This window comes from Malaya genurostris, chromosome 2 (assembly GCF_030247185.1).
Source record: "Malaya genurostris strain Urasoe2022 chromosome 2, Malgen_1.1, whole genome shotgun sequence".
Lineage (NCBI taxonomy): Eukaryota > Metazoa > Arthropoda > Insecta > Diptera > Culicidae > Malaya > Malaya genurostris.
This window is the reverse complement of record NC_080571.1, coordinates 74,941,585-74,968,494: the sequence shown is the minus strand read 5'-3', so window position 1 is coordinate 74,968,494 and position 26,910 is coordinate 74,941,585. Positions and strand designations below refer to the sequence as shown.

At 37.9% G+C, this 26,910-nt stretch overlaps 1 protein-coding gene across 1 annotated transcript; it reads right to left on the bottom strand.

Annotated features, from left to right (window-relative positions):
• Window positions 1–1,169: 1,169 nt before the first annotated feature.
• Window positions 1,170–26,910, bottom strand: LOC131428663 (uncharacterized). The gene is made up of 11 exons (XM_058592707.1): window positions 26,207–26,910; window positions 25,851–26,144; window positions 25,576–25,792; window positions 25,295–25,472; window positions 18,889–19,005; window positions 18,655–18,820; window positions 18,026–18,533; window positions 11,021–11,300; window positions 2,192–2,356; window positions 1,968–2,136; window positions 1,170–1,909 (listed from the first exon to the last, which is right to left on the bottom strand). The coding sequence occupies exons 1-11, from the start codon at window positions 26,723–26,725 to the stop codon at window positions 1,205–1,207; spliced, it is 3,318 nt and encodes a 1,105-aa protein (XP_058448690.1). The 5' UTR covers window positions 26,726–26,910; the 3' UTR covers window positions 1,170–1,204.

The following is a 26,910-nucleotide window of genomic DNA, read 5'->3' as shown; positions in this document are numbered from 1 at the left end:
GAGATTCTCTTTATCGAAAAAGAAAAGTGGAAGAATTTTTTCCCCGGTATTCTAAATGGCGTATGCTTGTTACGTATGCGCTTGAGGAGGCCTATTCCTTCTTATGTGACATTCGGTCAGGATACAAGAATCCCGTGCAAATCACTTGTTACCTATGACAATCAGATGGCCACATGTCAATATTGCCAAAAAGCTGTTCACTACGGTAAGCCATGTGATAAACTGGATAAGGAGACAACTACACCAAAGGACAACGGTACTTCCTTCACACCAACCCCAAGCAACCCCAATACACCTGTGACAGCCACCAACAACAATGAAGCATCCCCTTCAACGAATCCATCATCATCCCCTATAGAACAAAGTACACCAGCTGCAGTTAACAACTTACCCTCAAACCAACCAGCCATTGCAACCAATGTACAACAAGGTGCATCTACAGCAACTAGCAACGAAACGAAGACGGAAATCGACAACAATACCATCGATGCGGCAATGGATGACGAGACGAACCACGAACGAAGTGCCCCTCAATCCTCGCAGGAGGGAAATGGAAGCTCCTCTCCCCCTAGAAAAAGGGTCACAACGAGATCCAACTCAAAAAAAAAAAATATTTAAAAAATCGGCTCAATCGGCCACGTAAAGCTTGTACGCAAATAGGCCTGAATAAAAATATCTTTTAAATAATACAAACCAAATTTCATTAGAGGATCCTTCTAGCGACAAATTATATACTTTTCATATTTTTTAAGTCCAATTTTAGTATTGTTGAATTTGACTTCAATTTTGCATTCTTCATGACCAGAAAGAAAAAAAAATTGCACCATCTGTTAACAATTTCCGCTTTTGAGAAGAATCCAAACGAAACATTTATATACATTAATACATTAACAGACTCTGCTTAATCAACCTAGTGATGTGATCATGGATTTTTCTTACCATTAAAATAGTCTCGTTAAAACATTTTATTCTATTCTCGGCTATTAGTATTGTAAGCTTATCAAATAACCTAATAGTAGCTCTCAAACAAGTCTATGTTTTTCGAAATCAATTCTTTTATCTCCATAGGATCGTATTCAGTACTACCCATGTAATGGATCTCTATGCTAAGAATCGGAAAACTGCAGAAGTAAAATAATATCAGGAGTCTCAATGAGATTAAAAGAAAATTGTTAGAAGTCATTTCTAAAATGTTTATTACACTTCAATCAAGGTAACCTTTCCGGTCAAAATATTTCAACAGATATTCCATTCTTCCTTTGTACTTCGGATGGCTGAACATATTCCGTCGGAACTGAATCGCCTCTTCAGAAGACCCTAGTAAATTACCCAAGTCCGCATTTGCCGTATCCTCATTCAATCGAAGCGGTATCAAGAATGTTACGAACATGATTCCTGCGAATCCTTTCCGCAGCATTTCTACCTGAATGTCGATTAAGGTGGGCATTTTCTTGCTGTAGCCAAGTTTCGTTAAACAATCTACAAGTTCCGAATGGTAGTGTTGTAGCAGTAGGTCGAACTGATCAGTTGTCACATCATCGGACGAAGAAGTGAACAACAGATAGCTAAGATCGATAGCGGGCGAACCGAAGAATCCGACGGCATAATCAACCAGGATGCAGTCGATGGGATTACCCCTTCCATCGAATTTGTACATTATATTATTGACCCACAGATCTCCGTGGTTAAGAACGTTGAACGTGGAATCATCGCGGGTATACACCTGACAACCCTTTGAAATGACAGTTTTTTCGAGATTGAACACCTTCTCGGTAATACATTTGGGAGTAGATGCCCAGTTTTGTGCCTGTTCCGCACAACTCACCATACTGTTTTGAAAAAGTGAGTAAAAATGCTGCACATCTTCGTTGATATTACGATAGTGATGATCTTTCATGGTCTGTTCGTCCTATAAGTCGGAAATGCCTTGAAATATTAGTTGATTATCGAAAGTTTATTCTACTTACCCTGCTGTAAAGTACTGCCGTTGCAGCATGAAATTTCGCTACTTTTTCCAATACCATTTCCAATTGATGGTAATTGAGTCCTTGCTTCCGGTCGGCGGATCGAAAACCGTATTGGGTTAAATCTTCGAAAATGAAATGTTTTGGATTCGTCTTTCCAATCATGTGTGCACTGGAACAAAAAAAAATGTATTCTATGTATGAATATGTGAATGTTTAACACTTACATAGGAGCCAGTTTATTCGTATAGCCTATCTCAGCTAGGATTTGTTCGACCTTAGGCATAACATTATTATATACTGCAATCTCTCGATGAAAAACGTCGTACTCCTCGAGTATATCGGCCATTCCTTCGGTGATCACTTGAGACTTGATGATATATGTTTGAGTTCTGTAAAATAGGTACGTTAATATTAAGATAAAAACTGATTGTTTAGAAATTCAATATTTACGACTTCAAAATAATTTCTGATTTCTTCCGATAGATGGCATTCTACGTTTAGTGTTTTGTAAAAATTTCTTACAACCAGTTTTTATTGCGCGACAAAAATGTCAGCATAGAGATTTTAAAAAAACGACACCATTCTGCTTTCCTGGAAGAATGCAGAACGATTTGAATAATGTATGAACAGAAGTGGCCGAATTACCCACAAGGGAAGCCAAACAATCTGCTAAAACCTTTTAGGGTAGAAACAGAAGGGATTCATTCACTACAGTTAGAACGTATAAATTCCTCTGACTATTGCTCCTTATCATATTGGGTGAGAAACGATAGAATATCCTTCAATTTTAGCTCACCATGCACAGATTTAACCATGCATGGATAATCAAAACCTCGGATACGTAGTTTCGTCAATGCGGGACAGTTAAATATCAGATGCTATGAAGCACGCAAACACACTTACACAAATCACATAAATAATACTCAGCACGCTGAATAGTAGCCATGTGATAATTGAGTTTGCAATGTCCAGTCAGAGCTCTGATCAGAATCCTGCAATGATGCTAGGAAACATCATTTTAACATTTTTGTTTGGATGCAGTCCTAGAACGAATCCTGTTCTTTATCCAACTAGTTGACATTGCGATAAAGCTGGATCTTTCATTCGTGGTACCAGTTCTAACCAAATCGTCCGAGATAGTTGATGACTGACAATTTCCGGCATCCGAATTTTCAACGGAGGGTGAAATTCCAATCGCACAATCCATTTTATGAGGTCCTGTCTCGTACGATAAAGATGCAATAGTTACATCATTCCGCATTAGATACTTGAGTGAATCGCGTTGCCATCTCAACCAGTCTTACCGAAAGCTTTTTGCTTTGTAAAACTAAACGACACATAATCATCAGTGTTCAAAAGAGATAAGAAAGATTATTTAGGATAAATATAAATGAATTTACTATCGATGGCTTTAGCTCCACTGGAATTCATAACAATATGAAATCATCGATCGACGAAGACGGGTCAACGGGAAATATGCCGAAAAATAGACAATTTATTTAAACCCACAAATTTTCCGTTTACGACTGCCTTTTTTAGGCTCCTGCGTCATTCGGTAATCGTCACGGAAATACACCTTGACTTGGAGGTATCGTTTCAGTGGCCTTTTACGACATTGAGCAGGGAACCAGTGAATCAATTCTTACGGAGGATCCGTACTTGTCCGGAAAGTAAAGATATCGAAGTCGATAAAGGTTTTTAGGTAGCCCACATGAAACCGAATCGGCGACCTCCGTGCTTGTGGCCGTCGAGTCCACGCTATCGCTGCGCCACACGCACCAGGAGAAAGGTAACCAATGTTTTGGAGGTGAGAGCTCAAGTGAGGCCCAGCGGATTTACCCCCTTTTGGAGCTTGTGCTCCAAAATCCGTTGTGTTGCCGTTCCGGTAGCGAGCACGAGGGACGTTGATATTAATCAAAGCGAAATAAGAAGATTCTCGGAGGATGTTTGTAAACCCATAAACCGCTGCTGCTCATATAGGATCGCGTTAGGCTTCGAAGGTATATCGCTCATTGTTGCTGCACGGCCGCACGGAATTCATTTCCCGATCATGTAAACTTTAACAACTTAAACAACTTGATTTTCTTGTATTTGTGCCACTTTTCATACTACAAGAGCCTTGGTTTTCCCTCTGATTCTAGGTACTATCTATTTCGCCACCAAAAAAGGTAAGTGTGTCCTCCCGGAGAAAGTGAGAAAAAATTCTTGGGACATCACACATGTAAAATAGGGGCTGATCAAGAGCTCAACGAAACAGATCTTGTTTTAGAATGCATTGGGATAACACCAGGGAATTTTTTTTTCGTCTAAATGGAAGGATATTTACCGGACTGTTATGGAAAGACCACGAGATACGCTTATCAAATAGTTTACCTATGGCGACTAAACGGATTCAAATTTAAACTATCCAGATGCCCGGATCTGCGACGTAACGTGCATCAGCAAATACGCGAGTACTATTTTTGTTACAATCTTTCAAGGAGATTTAAATACAGCTAATGTTCGTTTGATATTGCAGTTCGACAAATGCTACTCGTGAAAATGATTTCGGAGTTATTTCGAATTTAAAATTTTCCTTTACCAAACGAAACATGAAAGCGAACTGTCATACTTTAAGTATACGTTAGGATGAAATCAGAGTGGACGCGACACGTGACGCGAAAATTTTCCAGTGAGAAAGAGTAGCCAGAGCCAAAGTGATAGTAGTAACAAAACAGTATAATTTATTTAGGTTATGCTATGTTCACACTATGAGTTAAAACAAGTTTTAACTCTGATTTCATGTTTTGAGCGAAATAACATGTTTTACTTTTGCGTTATTTCATATTCAGAAACCTCACATTAAAACATGTTTTCCCGAAATAACATGATATAATTGTCAGTAAAGCACAACCCTGCTAGCATTTTCCGTCACTTTACGACTATGTCAATTGACAAGCTGTTCAACAACAGCAGTTTTCCATCAAAGTAGCCATGTACAGGGTCCGGCACTCGAAGTGTAACCAACTTTAGACCGCTCGCGCAGCTGACGCACGGGCATCAGCTCTCTAGAAATTTGCTAAATGACAGTTCGGAGTTGTATTGTTTACAAGCGCAAGAAAGCATTTTGCCAAAAGTGAACGCGAAAAAAAAAATCTTGACTTGAGAGAGCGAAGGAGTTGCTTCGTTTGGCCGAAAGCGGTCAATTTTCGAACATTGTATTTTCTGACGTGCAAATTTTTCCAATTGAGCAATTCGTAAACTCTCAAAACGATAGGGTTTACTTGACCGACCGTTCATACGAGAATTTGAGTCATCGATTGGCCACCAGGAGGCAGCACCCGCAACAGATAATGATTTGGGCCGCTGTAACCGCAGATGGGCGCTCTCCAATCGTTTTCATCGAGCCTGGCATCAAGGTAAATGCGACATATTATCGGGAAAGTATTCAGGAGGTTGCTTTGAAGCCGTGGGCAGACAAACATTTCGGTGGCAGACCATGGACGTTTCAGCAGGACTCGGCACCGTCTCACAAAGCTCGAGTGAACCAAGAATGGCTGAAAAACAACGTTCCGAACTTCATCACGTCCACACAATGGCTCTCGAATTCACCAGATGCGAATCCAATGGATTATTCTCTTTGGGCCATTTTGGAGAGCAAAGTCCCAACTAAAAGATACACCAGTCTCGAGGCGCTGAAAAAAGTTATTGTCCGCGAGTGGGCCAAAATAGCTCCGAGTCACATTCGGCAACTTGCGATTCGTTTTTTGACCGTCTCAAGGCCATAGTCAAGGCAAAAGGTGGTCATATCGAGCAAAAGTGAATTGATTCTGAATTTTGTATTATTTTTACACATTTTGTACTTTGAATTAAGTAAAAGTAATTTTCCAAACTGAATTTATGGCCTTTTTAATTGGTTACACTTCGAGTGCCGGACCCTGTAATCATAATAAAACAAAACTGGAAACTGGTACCAACGTTGCCAGGTCACTTCCGTTCACGTCGTATCGTGTTAGTGCGGTGAAAATTCGAGTATTTCGCGAGAAAGAAAGGATTTTCATCCGTACTTCGCTGACTCCACGTTGTCACATAGCGAGGGTTTCACTTGTAGTCCAGTGAAAAGAAAGTCCATTGGACTATAAACGAAAACTAACTGGCAATATAGCTAAATCGCTGTGCCATCAATCGGCGTCATCTCAAGTGAGGTGACACCACCAGAAGTGAAGAAGAAGAAGAAGAATGTTGCCAGGTATACCGATTTCTCGATTTTACAGATTTTTGCCGTCTATACCGTCTATACCGGTGGCGTGATGTTCATAATGACATCAAATACATTCAAGTAATTAGTTTTGTCTCTGAAGCGACTTCCGTAATAAGGACCTACATTCACTTCACTTGGTTTTCACCGTGTAGTGACACCGGTAATAAAGGCCACAGATATGTACTCCCGAAATACCGACTCACGAATCATACAGATAAGTACCGATTTTGGTTTTTAGCCTGAATATACATGAGAAAAGGTTGTCGTGGGACCTTTTTTTTGCTCACCTCTTGGTGACATTTTCTACTACTTATGTAGAAGAGGCTCTGATACCGATATGGTACAGATAGATTTTTGCGCCGAATACAGATTTTTGTAAAAACGACCTGGCAACGCAGACTGGTACAACCACTTTTATTTTTGAATTAAAAGATGACTTTTTTGATCGTTTGCTGCTCCAAAATATTCGAAACGTTGGCAATAAGCGTTAAACGATAATATCCTTCATAGCTAGGAGAAGTACCTGGCTTATTTCTTATTTTTCGGATGTTGTCAAAATACTTTCCTACCTTTTATAAACAAACTCAATACCAAGTAATCGTCCTTATTCTGAATAACGACGTATTGATTTTTCGATCGAATGTGGTTCGATCGAATCATAGCTACCTTTGATTTTGCTAGCGTTATGGGGAATACAAATGAAATACGAGGGAAAAAACGATACGACGTTATTCAGAATAAGGGCGAATATGTCATGCGTATAACATAATCTTAGTGTGAATAGTGCGGTTTTAACTTTATATTGCTATCGTTAAAACATGTTATTTTCTGCAGGTGTGAACATAGTAACAATAAAAATTTTTATGTTCATATTTATTGAAAAGAAAATTCCAGTGTTGGTGATTGCCGAAAATTTGACAGAAGCTGCTATATTGCTATCTATATTGTATACAACATTTTCAACACGGGAGAAGATGCTACAAGAACTCGAGTCTCTCAATGCATGAACCGTGAGAGAATTTTGCTACATTTCATCGCTCCACTTCATACTCTGAGTATTTCACGCCCTTAAAAAAAATTACAGTCTGATAATGATCGTTGCTGTGTGGAATTTCCCAAGAGAGGATCGCAAGTTGACAATCATCGCTGAAAATCGAATCGATAATTCAACTTGATGATTCTCATACTAGGTTGCAATATTTCAAAACCCTTGTGTGGAGCATTCACAGACATTTTCATAGACATAACTTATACAAAGGTTATATGCACATAGTTAGAATAAGCGGCAATAGCAAAATGATTTTATCTCAATTATCAACTGCCTGTATAGAATCGGATCGCGAAACGAGAATAAGCGACCGTTTGTTGTTTCAGAGAGGATCCCCACAGCAGCGTGCTAACCTTTGAATCTCAGAAATGTCATCGAGAGAAATTCGCTCTCGCACTGGTGTCGATTCTATGTTAAATGAGCCATGCCGGGTTTTCGTTGTTGCGATGATATCCGTCTCTCTTTGGTGGCACTGATTCAATCGTTGAAGAGTTGCCAGTGAACGTTCTTTGATACGATAAAAGCCATCCTTGGAAAATTCTAACCAAAATCCAACAAAATCATTTTGATTGGATTCACTCTTATTTAATCCATCTACATGCTGCAGTGTCAATTGCTGCAGCTCTATCCGGCTTTAACACATGCTGTAAAGTCCTGTGCCTAACACATAGATGGCGCTAGTTTTATTGCAGTTACCCTTTTTCAGTTAATACTAACCTTTAAAACACAGTTGTTAAAATTTCATGATATTCAATTCGTTAATTTGTGAGTTATTGTGCTAAGAGTGACGCTACTTTTGTTATTTTCAAAACAATGAATCAAAAATAATTTTGTGTTTTAATTTTACACTGCTTCTTGATGTGATGTGATCGTAGAGACATCGATGATGCAGGACGCAGTGGACTCCAGAAAACATAAAAAATCCACAAAATCGTTTTGAATGATCGAAAAATGATATCAGATATCAAAAGAACGTGTTGGTTTTATATTGCATGAGCATTTGACTATGAGAAAACTCTCTTCAAAGTGGGTGCCGTGTTTGCTCACTGTTGACCAAAAACTAGAATGTGTTAATGATTATGAGCAGTGTTTGGCCATGTTTAAACGTAACACACCGGAATTTTTGCGTCGATATGTGATAATGGATGAAATATGGATTCATCACTTCACTCTGGAATCAAAACGATCGTCATCTGAGTGGACAGCAACTGGTGAACCTCATCCAAAGCGTCCCAAAAGCACAAAAATCGTCTGAAAAGGTTATGGCCTCGGTATTTTAGGGTGTGCGTGTCGACTCTCTTGAGAAAGAAAACCCAGGTTTTCGGTTCAATGCATATGGCGATGGTCCTACAAGCCAGTTGTCATATGTTAGAGCCCCGACCTGGAAGGATTCATAGTGTCAGTAGGATCGTAGGCTAGTAAGCCATGCAATGATTCTGTGTGATAAGAATCGGCTACGAAGTCTGTTGAAACAGAAAGGCTAAATTGTACAAAAGGAATGTAATGCCAGGACTTTGCTTTGAGAAAGAAAATACCATTAACAGTGAATATTATATAGCATTATTAGAGAGTTTAAAGGCTGAAATTGCAGAGAAACGACCGCATATTGGAAGGAACAAAAATTTTTGATTCATCAAGACCACGCACCGTGTCACAAGTCAATCAAAACAATGGCAAAACTGCATGAATTGAATTTCGAATTGCTCCCACATCCACCGTATTTGTCAGATTTGGCTCCCAGTGATTACTGGCTGTTCGCAAACCTGGAAAAAATGCTCGCCGGTAGGAAATTTCGCACGAAAGAAGAGGATATAGCTGAAACTGAGACCTATTTTGAGGCAAAAGATAAATCGTTCTACAAAAGTGGAATTGAAATATTAGAGCGGCGCTGGAATGATTGCGTTGCTCTTGATGGAGATTACGTTGATGAATAAAGTTAATTTTGGACCAAAAAAGTCGTGTTCTCTTTGTTAAGCCCGGGACTTATCAGCCCATGTGTTATAGCTTTTTTTGCAGAATGCAAATCTTTCTGCGCGGTGATGTTTTTTTTTCATCTCCAGTAGCTCTAACTTTCGAAGCACTATTTTCAGAAGTAGTGCCGATTCGTTATTCTTTTCGGAATTCTCTTCCACTTTCTTGCTGAGAGGATGAATAGAACAGCAACTAATTGTACACTGGAAGTCTTGGCTAGTTCGTATGTTTCAATCTGACTAGGTGTCATTTAAAATGACCCTTCTTCGACGGTATCAATCATGTCGATGTAATGTACAGAAAACTTAAATTTCCTCGAATAGTTTGCCAGTAATCACTTCTAGGTGGATTAATGACAAATATTATTAGATTCAAAAAAGTGAACTATCCCAAACAGAAATTCTCCTGAAGACATTATTATTATTTGTTTCTGTAATTTCTAGTTGCTCCTATTTTCCCGCTTGCTTCGATCAATATTGGATTTTAGGTGCTGTATGTATCCTGTATGTTAGGGCATATTCAGGAGTGTTCTAGTTCTAGATGCATAATTTATGTCAGTTTTAAAATTTAAATCTAGAAATTATAACAAAATAAACTGGCAACCCTAGCAGCGTTTTATCTGTGTTTCAAATATAGAAAAAAAAGAACGGCAATGTATACCAGTTTTAAATTTGACAGTAGAACTGGTCGACAAAATAAAACTAAAACGGATTGCTGGGGATACGTTTGTTTCAGTTTCATTTACATTATAGACCACCCATATGAATCTTGCAGCTGCTGAATTGGCTCTTAGGGTGCATAAATATCGAGGAATGTTAGGCTATTCATAACATTGTAATGGATATCTGTTGTAAAATGACAGGCTGGTTTAAAATCTGTAAAAGTTTTGGTTTTGTGTCAATTGACTGTGATATTTCAAATCAGAAACAAACACACAAACAATTCAACATAATTCCATTCGTGCTTTACGTTTTCATTAATTTGAAACGAATTTGTCGATCAGTTTTAAATCCGTTCCAAATTTGTCCTCGAAAAATAGAACTGAAATTCAGCATTGCGTTTGACATGTTTTACTCGTAGATCTAAAACAGATCAGCGCAGCTAAAATAAAACAAACAACCTTTAGGGAATATTTTTTTGAAAGTGTAATTACATATAAATTTAAGTGTATTTAAGTTGTCACTACTAATTTTGCTAATAGAGTTTTGATCATACTTTCAAACGTTGTTAAAATTGGCTTCACATTTTCGAGCTATAGATACTTGAATATGCAGTATTTTGTAATTATATTATCCACAAAATATTTAGTTGACGAGTTTTGATAATAATAATTGTAGAACATTTACAAACCTTGAAAAAATCATTGAAAAAAGTTATGAAGGAAAAGCCTGAGTTTGAGGGTCTCCAATAAACAACTCTTCAAATCTCCCGCGAACCCACACGGACCGAACGATGCGGCCAACGTCATCTGGAAGACTCATGACATATTCCATCCACCGGCCGGCGCCGATCGCCAGCTGAAGGCTGGATCTGCCAAAGTCGAACACTGCGACCCCAATACAACATTATTCATTTTTACTGTCCTAGTTTTAAGTTAGTAGTTAATAAAAATAGAAAAAGCCCTTGGCACCTTAGAACTTAAGCAGTGTGCCTTAAAAATTATATTATTGAATAAAAAAAAACTCTGCATATCTCAACAGTCAACACCAATACATTTTACAGAGGTAATATCTTCGGCATGTTTTCATTACAAACTGAACATTATTTTCTTATGAACTTCTATTATTCACCTACCTGTGATTGTTGCTCCCAGTAACATAGTTGACTTTAACTCGTAATATATCACTGGAATAGTTTTCTCCTTTTGCTAACGCCATCACTACACTAAAATCTTTGACGTTAATAGCACTTTCGCATTGCTCCTTGCGTAGAACATCCTCCAAGTATTCTCTAGTGATATAAGAATACTTTTCTATAATATTGTTTGTTTCCATGGCCAACAGATTGCGATTGGGGGACGTCGTGCAACAGACCGCGGTCAATGTTCCAATGATCAATGTATCCACGAGTGTTCAGAGTCATCAACTTAAATATACCAAACAATTCTAGTGATAAGCCCGGCCAGGCCGACCGTTTTATCTTCCACTCAGTTGATAATGATTCCAACTGAAAGGGTCGGCATCAACATACACAATGTTGTGAAATTAACATCACTCGTTGTAGCGAACATTCGCCTTAGCATGTTGCTTAGCGAAACACCACAGATGCGAACGTAAAAACTGGCCAGAGTAAAAACAGGTAAACAAAAAAGCAAACATTTTCTAATATTGGTGGAAGATTGGAGTCTCGGTAGTGTGCGAAATATACGCAGCGACTCTTGGTCTTATAGAGTGTCGAGTTCAAAACTTCGACCTTCAACTTGAAATAATTTCGAAAAACATTTTATGATATTGGGGATTAGAAAATTTATTTGAGGAAACACAATTAATTTCTATAACATTGTTAGAAATTGGTGATGCTATCATTGCTTCATTGCCGTTATTTGTGTGGGTTTGTTATCTTTCATACATATTCACCAATGAGATACCTGTCAACTGCTCTTTGTGAATGACACGGCGAAAATCTCAACGGTATGGTTGGACATGGAACGTGTCTACGCAATGAAATGTTCAAGTAACGAAACATTGTTATATTTAGACATTTAATTAGGTTCTTTTAAAGTGTAGTTGTACGAGTACCAATCAGCATAGTATAATTAAAACACACCGAATGAACCTAAAGCCATATTTAGTTTAAAGAATTTTTTCTGCATTTCTACCGATTTGATATTCTAAACACAATTCGCATGCGAATAAAATTCAATAGCATCCTATGAAACCGTATGACCTTTCAAGCCAATCTCAGTTTGTGAAAAATGGTTAAGACGTTTATGAGAAAAGAGAAAAAAATTGATTTATTTTTTATTTTTGGACCACTGTTTTGGTACTTTCGGAACTGGAATCCGAGGACCGATGTGGCCAAGGTCAGTTCAGGCTAACAACTAACATAGCCTACAAATTGGAAAGATTTGAGTCCAATTTATAATTTGTTTTGCATAGCCGAAATATGTGATGGTTTGAAATTTTAAACATTCATCATCCTATTATTCCGGATGCGGAAGTCGGATCCAGATTCTGCAATTTTGCATAAAATCATAAAGATAGTGCTCGAAAAAATGCAGCACCTTCTTTTCTGTGTAACGTATCAAATACTTCAAAATTGATTAAATGTATAGGAAATCTAGTTCAAATTGTACAGTTTGCGTATGTTTCTAAGAAAGAAATGCTTCAAAGAAAAATTTTTTGTGCGGTCGCGAAAAATCCCGGCCAGTCTCACAAGTGGATCGTAAAACAGTCGACGTACATTAAAGCTCACCAAGCAGATCCCCGATTTGGACTTTGACGTTGGTAAATCCCGCCTGAATGTTCCGAAGAAAGTTCGAATAATTTTGGAAACAGGAAAACGACAACGACGGTTTTGAGGTTGTCCGAAATAAAGCAGTCCCGCTGTTCAACTATACGAGTATAAAAAGTGAACTATGGTCGAAAATCGATTGTTTCTTCTTGTGTTTTGAACAGAACTAAATTAACTTTATTCATCAACGTTACCTCCATCAAGAGCAACGCAATCATCCCAGCGCCACTCTAACATTCCAATACCACTTTCGTAAAACGATTAATCTTTAGTCTCAAAATAGGCCTCAGTTTCAGCGATAACCTCTTCATTCGTGCGAAATTTCATACCGGCTAGCATATTGTTCAGGTCTGCGAACAGTCAGTAGTCATTGGGAGCCAAATCTGACAAATACGGTGGATGTGGGAGCATCCATCGAAATTCAATTCATGCAGTTTTGCCATTGTTTTGATTGACTTGTGTCACGGTGCGTTGTTTTGATGAAACAAAAAATTTTTCTTTGCCATATGCGGTCGTTTCTTTGCAATTTCAGCCTTCAAGCGCTTCAATAACGCTATATAATATTCACTGTTAGTAGTATTTCCTTTCTCAAGATAGTCGATAAATATTATGTCACGCACATCCCAAAACACTGAGGACATAACTTTTTCAGCCGATTGTTGTGCTCTCGGTTGCTTTGGACGAGGTTCACCAGTTGCTGTCCAATCAGATGATGATCGTTTGGATTCCGGAGTGAAGTAATGAATCTATGTTTCATCCATTGTCACATATCGACGCAAAGATTCCGGTGTGTTACGTTTAAACATGGCCAAACACTGCTCAGAACCATCAAACGTTCTCACCCCAGTGAATAGTGCTTGTTCATAGTCAAATGCTCATGCAACATAAAGCTAATACGTTCTTTTGATATCTTTACGATGTCAGCTAACTCACGCAACTTCACTTCTCGATCATTACCGCCATGTTTGGTGTTACAGCCTCATTTGGACGTTCACAACGTTCTGCATCATCTGTGTCTCTATGACAGGGCTTGCAAATTGAAGCAACGAATATGAACAAAAGGGTTTCACCATCTGTGCTATTCACACACATTCGTATGTCAGGTAGAATTCACAGCGCAACCCAAGCAAGGAGAGCTGCTTCGTTCGTTCATTGGTTCATGAATATGCCTGCTTACTGAGACCTATGATTCATGAGGTTAGCATTTGATGAATGGTTCTCATATTGTAGATGCCTATGAGGAAACTAGATTCATAACTTTTAGTTCCGATGAACATTAATTTGAAGAACATTGCTTTTAGTGTTTCTAGGATATATACACAGTGTAAACTGCCAAGAAATAAATTGATTGTTTTGAAAATGGGCTCAAATGCAAAATTTTTCTATAAAATGTTTAAAGTATGTTTGAAATGTGATCAAATTTGGTCTTGGAATGCGAACATTATGTTAAAAATGATTTTTGTAAACCTACACTTTAGAAATAAACCGTAAACATTGCCTATATGACTTTGCTTCGCGTCTTGTAGCACGTCGTGAAGCAAGGTCTTCTTTCCGAACCCTTCATTTCATTACATTGGAACATGGATTGCTTAGTCCATGTGTTAACTGAGACTGAGGGCACAGACAATTTACCTGGCAAGGGGAATTGGTCTGCTCAGTAGCATATACTCTCACGCATCCACTTTCTCTCTAATATAGGTCTCTCATTCAGCTATGTCAAGCAAAGTGTTCACAGCAGATGTTTTTGTTGCTTCGTTCGTTTGAGGATTCACAATACAAACCCTGCTCTATGACCACGTTTGAAGTCAGCAATCCGACGTTTTATTGTTGTTACTTATGGAGCGGAGTCTCCATAACACTTTTCAAGCCATTGCCTCGCTTGAATTGTATTTTTTCCTATCAGGAGGCAGTGTTAAATTAAAACACGAATTGTTTCTGATCCATCTGAAAATAACAAAAGTAGCGTCACTCTTAGCACAATAACTCGCAAATTAATTAATCGAAAATAATGAACAGCTGTCTTTTGAAAATTAGTATTAGTTTAAAAAGGTGACTGCAATGAAACTAGCGCCATCTATGTGTTAGGCCCGGGACCTTTCAGCCCGTGTGTTACAGAATGTTGATACAGGATTTCAACTTCAGAATTCATAAACAAAATTCAGGATATGAATTTTAGATCCTAGAACTAAATGTTGAATCTGAACTCCGAACCGGAATTTTAGAACTGTCTTCTGAACCAGAATTTGATTTTTGAATTCAGTTTTAGAATAAAAATAATGAAAGCTATTAAAGTTAGGAATTCGAATCCAGAATTCAGCTCTAGAAATAAATTCAGAACCCGGATTTTGAAAATGAGTTCAGTTCCATAATTCTAGAACTAATTTCTTGAACGAATTTGAATTTCCGGTTTTCCGATTTCGGAGATATGATCGTAAAAGTGGCGTATCCGAAATATGTCACTTTTTGCTATTCTCTATAGGAAGGTAATGAAGGGTGATTTTTTTAAGAGGTATAGGATTTGGAAATTTTTCGTGAGACACTCTGTATAAGTGGCGTAAACGCCAAATGTTTCGATTTTTATTACCGTTTAATTTTCTCAGAGATGGCTGAAAAGATTTCAACAAGCTCAGGCTCGTTAGAAAGCTTATATTGGTTCATTGAACATGTTTGAAACTTAAATGGCTGTCATTAAGGGTTCCGCAAGTATAATGATATAAGTAACGTAAACGACAAAATTCTTGAACTCATGATCCGATTTCAATAATTTAAGATTCCTTCGAGACTAACAGTTCGGCTGAAAAGTTCGTATCGTTTAATAGAAACACACATTTTTTTGCCAAAATTCGTTTTTATTATTCAACATAATTGCCATTAGAGGCGATACAGCGGTTATAGCGATCTTCCAACTTTTCGATACCATTTTTGTAGTACGATTTGTCCTTTGCCTCAAAATAGGCCTCAGTTTCAGCGATTACCTCTTCATTGCTTCTAAATTTTTTACCAGGGAGCATTCTCTTGAGGTCTGAGAACAAGAAAAAGTCACTGGGGGCCAAGTCTGGAGAATACGGTGGATGAGGGAGCAATTCGAAGATTCGTTCAATTTCAGTATGGTTTTCATCGACTTGTGACACGGTACATTGTCTTGATGAAACAAAACTTTTTTCTTCTTCAAATGAGGCCGTTTTTTGAAATTTCGTCCTTCAAATGCTCTAATAACGCTATATAATAGTCACTATTGATGGTTTTTCCCTTTTCAAGGTAGTCGATGAAAATTATACCATGCGAATCCCAAAATACAGACCCCATAACCTTACCGGCAGATTGATGAGTATTTCCACGCTTTGGGTTCGGTTCATCGCGTGCAGTCCACTCAGCTGACTGTCGATTGGACTCCGGAGTGAAGTGATGGAGCCATGTTTCGTCCATTGTTATATATCGACGAAAAAAATCGGTTTTATTTCGATATAACAGCTCCAAACTCTGCTCAGAATCATCAATTCGTTGTTGTTTTTGATCGATTGTGAGCTCACGCGGCACCCATTTTGCACAAAGCTTTCTCATATCCCAATATTCGTGAATAATATGTCCAACACGTTCCTTTGATATCTTTAGGGTGTCAGCTATCTCGATCAACTTCACTTTACGGTCATTGAAAATCATTTTGTGGATTTTTTTTCACGTTTTCATCGGTAACAGCCTCTTTTGGACGTCCACTGCGTTCATCGTCTTCGGTGCTCATATGACCAGTACGAAATTTTGCAAACCACTTACGAATTGTTGCTTCGCCCGGTGGAGAGTTTGGATAACATTCATCAAGCCATTTTTTGGTATCGGCGGAATTTTTTTTCTTCAAAAAGTAGTGTTTCATCAACACACGAAATTCCTTTTTTTCCATTTTTTTCACAATAACAAAACTCAAACTGCAATATCTCACAAACTAATAATCAGACAGCTGTCAAATTTATACACGTATCTTTCGAAGGTTGGTACTAACTGAAAATGGTATGGATTTAATTCTAGTGGCGCCCTCTCATAGAAACGATACGAACTTTCCAGCCGATCTGTTAATATTGGTTTGTGAATTGAGTACGAAGATCAAATTATTTCTTTTCTGGTTCCGGAGATATAATTGTACAAGTGACGTAACCGCCCAATTATTTCAGAAAGTGACTAATGATGAAGTTCAAATGTATTATTGCGCTGAATCATGCTTGTGTGAACTATCCGAATCAATCTAAATAATTCTGTATAAAGAATAAACTCCTTATTTGTTATCTTAATAAAAATCCAAAAAATTATTTATTGACACGGAGTCAATAACAAGAGAAAGTCATTAGCACACCATTATGTGGAATACAAACATGTTTTACCTTTCTCTATAGAAAGGTATTAGAATTGCTGGAAAAATCTACTTTTGAACTCTATGGACCTCGGAGACCCATAGAGTTATATACTATTCGACTCACTTCGACGAGATCGGAAAATGTCTCTGTGTGTGTGCACTTTTCGAAGATATTTATAAGCGCTCAATTTTCTCAGAGATGACTGAACCGATTTTAACAAACCTATGCTCGTTTAAAAGCTACTATCGGGCCATTGATCAAGTTCGAAGATTAAACGACTGTGACTTTTGGTTCCGAAGATATGATTGTATAAGTGACGTAACTGACAAAACACGTTGTTTTTTACCCCTCTAATGTATATAAGGGTGCCAATATTTTAAGATCAGCTCTAATTTCGTAAAGTGCTATTGTTCAATGCAAAATTTGAGCTAAATCGGACATAAGGGGTGCTACCCGGCGGTTAAGGTTTGAAAATTTTCGATCTTGAAAAATTACTATAGAGTACATGAGATTTCCGAAATCAATAAAACATTTTTTTATGTCAAACGTCTTAGAATTGCATGAAACGTCGAAATTTAGTGTCGATTTTTCGAAAAAATTTTTTTTTTTAAGATGACACTAAATCTCGACGTTTCATGCAATTGTAAGACTTTTGGCATCAAAAATATTTTTTTGATTTTGGAAATTTAATGTGCATGTGATGTAGTTATGAACTCAAATATAGTAGTAATTGAATTGCCGAAAGGAATCTACACCAAAAACAAAAGATCAACAAACTTCCGATATTGATCGGCACTAAATACGAATTATCATTTAACATCTCATTTATTAGTTCAGTACACCTTTATACAACAAAGGAACCATATTGGTTCGTATAATCGAATGGTGTTGATCAATGTTTATATCAGGATCCCTCAGTTGCTCTACATCATGGATAATTTCTGAAAAAAGTAGATGAAATCAATGCACTTCGAAAGTTAGTTTTTTTCAATAATCAACTGACCGAATAATCCTTTTCTCAGCAGCTCTATGTGCAAATCCACCAAACTCGGAACGGTGCCTAAGAACCCAATCTTGTTTAGTGTGTTCACAAAGTGTTGATAGTACTGGTAGATGATTTCATTCCGCTTGGTCAGTTTAACGTCATGCTTGACGACCAAATCAAGTAAACATAGCAAATCGATGGCCGGCGATCCCCAGTGGCATCGTTGAAAATCAATTAGCATCGTCTTCGTGACTAGACCGGTGGAGTTGACTTTGTAAAAAAGATTTTTTGGATGGATTGCACCATGATTCAGAACGTTGTAGCCATGTGATTTGGAATTTGGTTTATGCAACAGATTCCGCTTTTCCTGCACCGTTGTTTTGAGGGTCTGTAATTTCGAGGCCAATTGTTCACAGTCGGTCCAGGTTCCTACATGATTCGCGAAGCTTGTGAAACTATCGGTAATTTGGTCTTTGTTCTCCGTTTCTTTCGTCATCGTTGATTTAAAGGTTGAGAGATCAATTGACTGAAATTTGTGAATTGGTATTTGAAAGGTTGGTTGGTCGAAATTATTAGGTTTATTGGGGCCCATATTGGTTTGGAAAGTGCAAAGCAGTAGTTATAAATAAATTGCTATTTGTACTCACCGTTTCGTTCAAGTAATATGATAATGCATGAAACTTGGCGATGGTCTGAATTGTTGCGGAAACATCTTCGTACGTGCTTCTGTACTTTTTAAACGATAACCAACCCATGGGATGAACATTTTCTAGAATAAGGATTGTATTGGGTTTGGGGCTCGCATGGATCAATCTGTCGGTGATAATAAAGTACTAGTATTAATCTTTTCTACGAAACGTATGAAACAAATGCCTCCAAACCTGGGAAAATCAATGCTTTCTCCAACATCCCCCAGCGTTTTCATCATTGCCGGTAAGACTTCGCTGTACATCCGCACCTCGGTGTCCAAAATCGAATGCTCGTTCGATCCATTTTCGCTAGGTATTATTTTCGTAATTAGATTGATAGCCTGTTCGTTGTGGAACCGTTTGGAGCGATAATGAACCGTTGTCCGGAACAAAACACTGGACCGCTCACTACTGAGATTCGCCTCTGGACGGAGTTTACATCCATGGCAAAGCCAAAGAGAAGGGTCATTTTGAGCTTTTCGGATCACTTCCAGTAGGAAGTCGTTGTGTAACCAGGCCGGAGGTGCTTCATTATCTGTGACACTTTGTCCCATGTTGATAGGTATAAGCAGTAAAGAAGACTAGTGCCAAAATTGGATCAATGTGGTCCAACGAAAATGCTCACTTCGAGTGCTAGCTGTTCAAGTTTAAATGATTGATGAATTACCTATTGAATTAAGTCAAGTACGATGATAACAAAACCTTAGAATTGAAATAAATAAAGGTGTGGGATCCGAATCACTATCGAGAGTGTTCCGATGAATGATATCTAGGCAGTTACATATTGGTTCCAGGCAGATATTGTCATAACTTGGTGACAGAAATATAAATTCAACTGATAAAGATTTTAATTAAACACCCGCGAAAACTATTTTTTTGGTTTGTTTCTTGACTTAGTGGCTGTGGCATTGATTATACAAATTTTCTACGAAAAGCGAACATAGCATCTTACATAAGATCATCACACCACCAGGGATCGATCCTAATCGTTAACATTTGATTTTTATTGAGATAAATAAAATGTTTTTTCTAAGATTAATGTATCACTGTACCGTTATTAACTTTCTTCAATTCCTGTTAATCGAATCGCGTAAAACTAAAAAGCTGGAGGGTGACATCTGGGACATAACCGGATTGAAGTGAATACGAATAAAAATGGCACACTGCCTTCTCACTTCCGAGTACTGGTCATCACTTTCATTAGTTTATTGATTGTGTGAATTTTCATACATTGTGTTAGATTTCTCCTCTTTGCTCGCTAAAGTTTAAAGCGCTGACCTATTGGCCTAATAAGTATTCTCATTACATACTGTTTGAAAAACAAACTTGTTTAATGGTGCTTTTCTCATTAAAATTTCACAGGAAATCGATGCAAGTTTTATATTACACATTTTGAATAAAGTAAGCTTCAATAGGTTAATAAGACATTTATTTGACATTTAAGTTCGACCGGCTCAGTCATGGCAAGTTTGTTTGGTTATAGGCTAAAAAGACCTTTGCTTTAATTATAGTTGTTTGACTTACCTCTCATGCTCTATTTAGATTAAACCAGTTATTCGAAAACAAACGAATCAAGCGAAATCCTGCACTTATGTTACTTTTGTATATTAAATTCAAGCTGAAAAGGGTAATATTTTAGAACTATTTACATAAAACCTGCTTTGTGAATGGATTTTATTCAATTTGGTGATTACATGTAAATATTGTTTACAGTTTTCATTGACATTGCTACATCACCAGTACGATATTAGTGTACTAATGGCTGTAAAATATTTCTTAAAAAGGCGAAGCATGCATCTTCGAAGCATACATCTTTTAAAACTTGAATCCATTGAAACTCTTCGTTTCTTTCGGGCGCACATCCCGTAAAGTGGCTATGATTCGTCTCTACTTCAGCACGGTGTTCAACAAAAATCACACACCGGTAACAGACATTCATGCCTGTACCGTGATTATGTTTTCTTCAAAACGTGCTCATGTGTGCTCGGTGCCGATGTACTCGTTTATGTTTTAAAAATCCAGCTTTGGTGTTGGTTTTCGTTTCCTTTAACGCGTGTACGAAATCGAACACCGAACACTGTGTGCTTCGTTCGTAGAGGCGGTGTTGTGTTTTCATCTTCCGTTCCACCGCATGTACGAACCGGTACGTTTTATAAGACGGTTTGATATTTTGGACACTCATCACCTTGTAATTCCGGAACCAAAAGTCTGATCCGGATGAAATTCTGGATTTATGTATGGAATCATAAGACCTCTCTTTTTTTGTAAAAATCGTTGAAGCCATCGCTAAGAAAAGTGAGTCCTTTCTATCTTAGCCCAAGTCTCTGGTAAAAAAGTTAAATTACTAAAAGATTTCTGCTTGCTTAAATGACGCTCTGTCACGTCTCTCCTTTTCCGTTCTATATATTCACATCCTTGCTCTCTCTTGAGTACTATCATTCTATAATTTTCATTTTCTGTTTCTACAAAAATGGTCTCTGGTTAGGTGAATATCACATAAAAAGAAAAAAGAAATATTGACTTAGTCGTCAAAAAGAAAGAGGCCCTTATTACCGGTGTCACTACACGGTGAAAACCAAGTGAAGTGACTGTGACCCTTATTATGGGTATCACTTCACGGTAGAAAGCAAGTGAAGTGAATGTAGGTCCTTATTACGCAAGTCGCTTCAGAGATAAAAGTAATTACTTGGATGAACTTGATGTCATTTTGAACATCACGCCACCAACATTTTGTTGAAAAAAAAATAGTTTTTTTCCACCACAGTGATCACTTCACTATGCGTGATAATGGTAAAGAGGTAAAATCAAGTGAAGTGACATGTAAGTGAAGTGAATGTGAAAGTGGAAGTGAGAACGGTAATCAGGGCCAATATATCGAATTTTCGTTTAAAAAATCAGAACGTATATCAGAATAAGGGCGATTTTATTGTCATTCAAAATCAATAGCTTTGCTTAAGTTGAAATGACTAATCGTAATAGCTAAAACAACTAAAACCGATTTGTTTTTCAACTCACATAACACATAACTCACATAACAATAAAAAACAAGGTCGGATGTTGTAACTAAAATCTTTATTGAAATTGGAAGGTGTGTGTCTTGAGTAACTGACAGCATCTTTTTTTCAACCAAAAATTTTGTTATTTCAACCATCGTTTCTGTTGATCGAAAAACAAAAATGACAGTTTAGAAAAAAAACAACAATCGATTAGTTGTACCAAATTTCAACCAATCAAATTCAGAAAAACAACGAATATTTTGGTTGTTTCACGATCGCGAGGGGTTCCGTGTAGGTTCGAAGATTCAAACGTTCTTTAGCACGAAGAACATTTGACTTCGAAGTGCCCACTTTTTTGGTCACATCCCGAACTGAAACCTCCTTCTTTTACTCGAACGCCTTCAGTATACGTTTATCCAACTAAGGGTTAGCAGGACCTTTTTTTCGACCCGTTTTCTGTTTATCCTCAAAGGTGTTATCCTCACCAAACTCGCACGGCTTTTTCACTTACTCCTTCCATTTTTGCTATCGTTCTCAATGACAGTTCGCGTTCTGTGCACCATTTGTACACAATTTTTCGACGTTGTTCTGCTGAAAGTCCACGCATTTCGAAACAAACTAATGAAAACGAATAAACAGTTGCAGAAGTGGTTAGAGAAGAGTGTAAAAAACAAGACGCAGCCATAAAAATTTACAGATTTTGAACCATTGCGAAATGGCAGCGGTTTTTGGTTGCGTCCATACTTTCTGGGACAGTCTTTAGTTTGAAACCTAGAATCTCTAAATGTTTATTATCTGATGAGGGCCAATAAGTTGTCGCCCGTTTTCGTCCAGGACAAATTCTTTAAGAAGGGTACACTTGTTTGGGTTAAAGCCGGGCCAAAAACAATCGGGGCTGGGATTCAATAGGAGATTGATAGTACCTATTATCTTCCTCTGGACAGGACCAGCCTAGAGGCCGTGTGGAATCCGGCTGCAAAAAAAATAGCCAAGAGTAAATCCACTGGGGTCTAGCTTCCATGTCGCAAAAGGCCCTAATTGCAGGAGTTTCTCTTACTTACTTTCAGTTATCAGAGCTTTTTTACTAAACAATCATTTGGTTCAACAAAGTGTTTTTATTTATTATTTACTTTTCGAGACAAGATTTTCTTATCTTTTCTATCGAGTTTTAAGAATAATCTAATCTGGAAAAAATCTATCTCCATGCTAGATATCATTTTTCAACACTATAGATTGTGGTGAACTCAATTCATACGCGTTTCTCATGGTTCATTCTCATTTATTATGCGCTTCTTTTACTAACTTAAATTAAAGTATGATTTAGTTTTCTAATGTATATTCTAAGCCGTCTAGAATAGTACATATTTAGTTATTTTTATGCTTTGTTAAGTGTTTGTGTGACCAACTACACTCCAAAAAATTTGAATTTTACAGGTGACTTAATCCCTCATACGATGTAATTCCTAAAGACCTAATTTGTCAAATGACGGAAGACTTTATTTGTGAGCTTGAATTTTACTGGTTTCGACTGTAACTTGCGTTCTGCTAGCAGGTGCGACTGTATGAATTTAAATGCACCATTTACCAGCCAAGCAGATGCATGCTTCTGTGGTTCAGTCGATAACAGACGTACTTGCGATTCAATGATTCTCGGTTCAAGTCGCGGCGATTGCTATTAGTAACTTTTTTTTATTTCAATGAATTTCATGTCATGGAGTCTTAGACACAATATTAAGTGTTCTTCGACGTAAATTTGCGTGAACTGCGACGCTCCATTTATGTGCATCTAATAAGATGTAAAATCACAGGGTTTTTTTAGGTGTGTAGGAATCTTTCCAGGAGGTTCACGATTGATATAGTTTTAGTAGGTTTCGGATCCTTCGAATGGCCATGTTTGAATTCTTTTTGGTTCATACGTTTTGGTTGTCTTAGACATTTTTAAGTTTAAATAGTTGGAGTATCTGGGTTAAGTGTGATGTCAGGTACGAGGTAGCCGATCAGAACAAGACAAGCTCAAAATTTGTTTTGAAGCTGAGAGGATGAGAGTAGCTATATAAGTTGGGGCGGAGGCTCGGTTGGTTTCAAATCGATTGACTAACGTCCTGAGAATTGGAACTTAACACATGAGCGTTCAGGTTACGACCATCGCGTGTGGGGTTTCAAACAATTAGATCGTATTATCTACCAAGATAAATCCTGATCATTTCTTCGTTCCACAAACACCACTCCTTTTCTGTGATACGTGTGGTGATGATAAGCATTTCTCGGTAAATAGTTGCAACAAGTGTTGAACTAACATTCCTTCCGTTCCCACAGTGACCTGCATGGGCGTGGCTATCTACGTCATTTCATGCTGTAAGTCAGTTTAGGTGACACGTTGAGCATGATATATTACACCCAAGTATCATGAATATTATCCAATATGCAATTTCAACCGGCTTCTGATCAACCACGGAAACTTACGGGCGGTCAGCGAAAGCCGGTGCAAAAATAATGATATAATAATGATAAAGCATACTTTGAATCCACGACTATGCTTCCATCAATAACAGCGACGCCAAGCAATGAACGAGGGCATGAATAGGGAACCATTGTCTCCTCCCTTACCGCTTGATACGCTGGAAAGTCATGAGAACGCCTCTTCTCTGAGAAGAACCTATTGAATTACACAAAACTTATAATGTTAGGGCATGTTCAGGAATGTTCTAGTTCTAGGTGCAAAATTTATGTCAGTTTTAAAATTTTAATCCGAAAATTCTAACAAAAGAAGCTGGCAGCCCTAGTAGCGTTTTATTGGTGTTTCAAATAAAGAAAAAATAGAATGGCATCGTATACCAGTTTTAAATTTGACAGTAGAACTGTTCGAATTAATAAAACTAGTTATATTATAGAGGGCTCATCTAAAACTTCCAGTTGCTCAATTCGCTCTTATATCGGCTCCTTTGTTACTAAATTATTAATATCATAGTGCTTCAAGATTTCTTTTATATCGATTATGTATAAAAGAAATAATAAAGATTCTGGTACACTTTCTTGGTACATCACATATTTGATATGATGACATCGACGGGTCAAATATGATGGAATCCATTTTACTATAGTATCACTTATTCCATACTTACACAGTGTTGAAAAGAGGACTTTCCGCGATAGTTTTCCTAAACCTCTTTCTCCTACAATAAAATCGGCAATTACGAGGTATTTTCGTTCCATTTTGCAAGTACTAAAACAGGCCTGTTTCGCATGAATGTGCTTCGCAATACCCACATTGTCGATAACCCTAGCAGCACTTTATTCTTTGAAAGTTTGAACAAATATGATATTGATCAACATGTTTTGTGTGTTAATATTGTATGCAGTCTTTATTATTTCATTTATGTTCTCTTAATCATATTCGAAACATACGCTGTTTATTGTCAAAATAGTATAACGTTGGGATTTATCACGTTCAATATTTTGTCAAATGCTAATCATTAGTACACAATAAACGTTATCCCAATCGACACATACAAATCAGAGGTGTTTGACTACCAGAGTATCCATTTAGTAACACATAGTGACTGACAATGGCTCAAACGCTAATCGCATTCGGGGAAGTTCACCAATCACCAGCCAACCGGGGTAGCAAAATTTTCAAAATTTCTATAAATCTTGGATTGGAGAAAACCTCGCGTCGTGCCCTTCTGGCCTGATCACTATCTTCAAGCATATTTTCAGGTGTGGCTAGCTCCGGTACCTCGATGATTAGCGCCGGCACCATACAAGTTGTCACGACTACAGCTGTGAAGAGAAGAATGTGTTAGTTTAGGGTTTTCCCCAGTAATATTGCTATTGTGATGCTAATTGATAGTACAATGTTGAAGTACTTTTTCCTTCTTCTTACCATGGTCACGCTTTTTTCTCATCTCGTTAAGAATTGTATCAAACGTTGGTATGTCTGAGTCGTATTCAAGCATTTTCAAGGTCGATTGAAGTTCACTGACGTAAATCTCAATGAGATCGTCAAATCCGTTCAGTTGCACGTCATTGTTGGCTGACGAGTAGAGAAACTGATTCAGATCAATGCCCGGTGATCCAAAAAAGCATTCCTGATAGTCGAGCTATAAGACAATGGATGATATTGGAATCGGTCTTACATTCGAAATTGTGTCAACCGACCAGTAGAACATCCTGCAAGTTCCCTTCCTTGTCGTACTGCCACAAAGCATTGTTCTGCCAAAGATCTCCGTGGTTCAGAACGTTGAATCCATTCTCTTCGCGAGAGAAGGTATCGCATTCGCGTTCGATCATGGTTTTAGAAAAATTACAGAGAAAATCACGATAATCACTAAGCTCGGGAACAGTTTCAGTCAACGAAATACACTCCGATATGCAGTTCAAGTAGAACAAGCGGATTGCATTTGTTTGGTCCAAAAATCCACTAGTCATGTGTAGTTGGAAGAGTTGCCGGTTCTGCAATAAATCATCTATTAATCACAATTTATTAATTTAGGCAGACAGTTTGTCTTACTAACCTTACGACCCAAGACAGCTGTCGCAGCATGAAATTTGGCTATCTTTCGTATCAACAGCTTGCAGTGTCTCATATCTAGCCTTGTCTTTCGGTCCGGTTGTGTATAACCTTTGACCGCCAAATCTTCCAGGACCAGTGCATTAATGTCTTCGTAAAACATCTTCGGCGCAAATCTGCTGTAATCTCCAAAACTGGTTAGAAGGTCTCGGATTCCTCGCATGACTGGTCCGTAGATATCCTTCTCTATCGCTAGTACGTACTGAACATTTCTGGCTAATTCCGGATTGGGCAACCCGGTTTTCAATATCAACGAAATCGTGCACCATTCATCATCGCAACGGCAGTACGTTACAGTGGCACGTATTATCGAGCTCATGAAGTTTTGACCTTTGGGCGATCCATCTTCCACGTAATAACTTATCACTACAACGTCGATGCCGAAATACTTCTCGAGAACTTGCGTAAAATAGTCCACATTGATCCAACTTCGATTTGGATCGACGCTCACGTCCGTTGTCATGCTTCGAAACGATAAGACTCTCACGTGAAGAGCTGCCGTGAATGACGCACTGTCAAAACAAGCAGTTCGATTCCTCCGCTGCTCAATGGCAGAACTGAACTGATTATTGCGCCAGTTGGAAATACAGCGTAATGCGCCGAAAACACTTTTGCCGGTCGTGAGTCTGGTTTTGTGCGTTCGGTAGG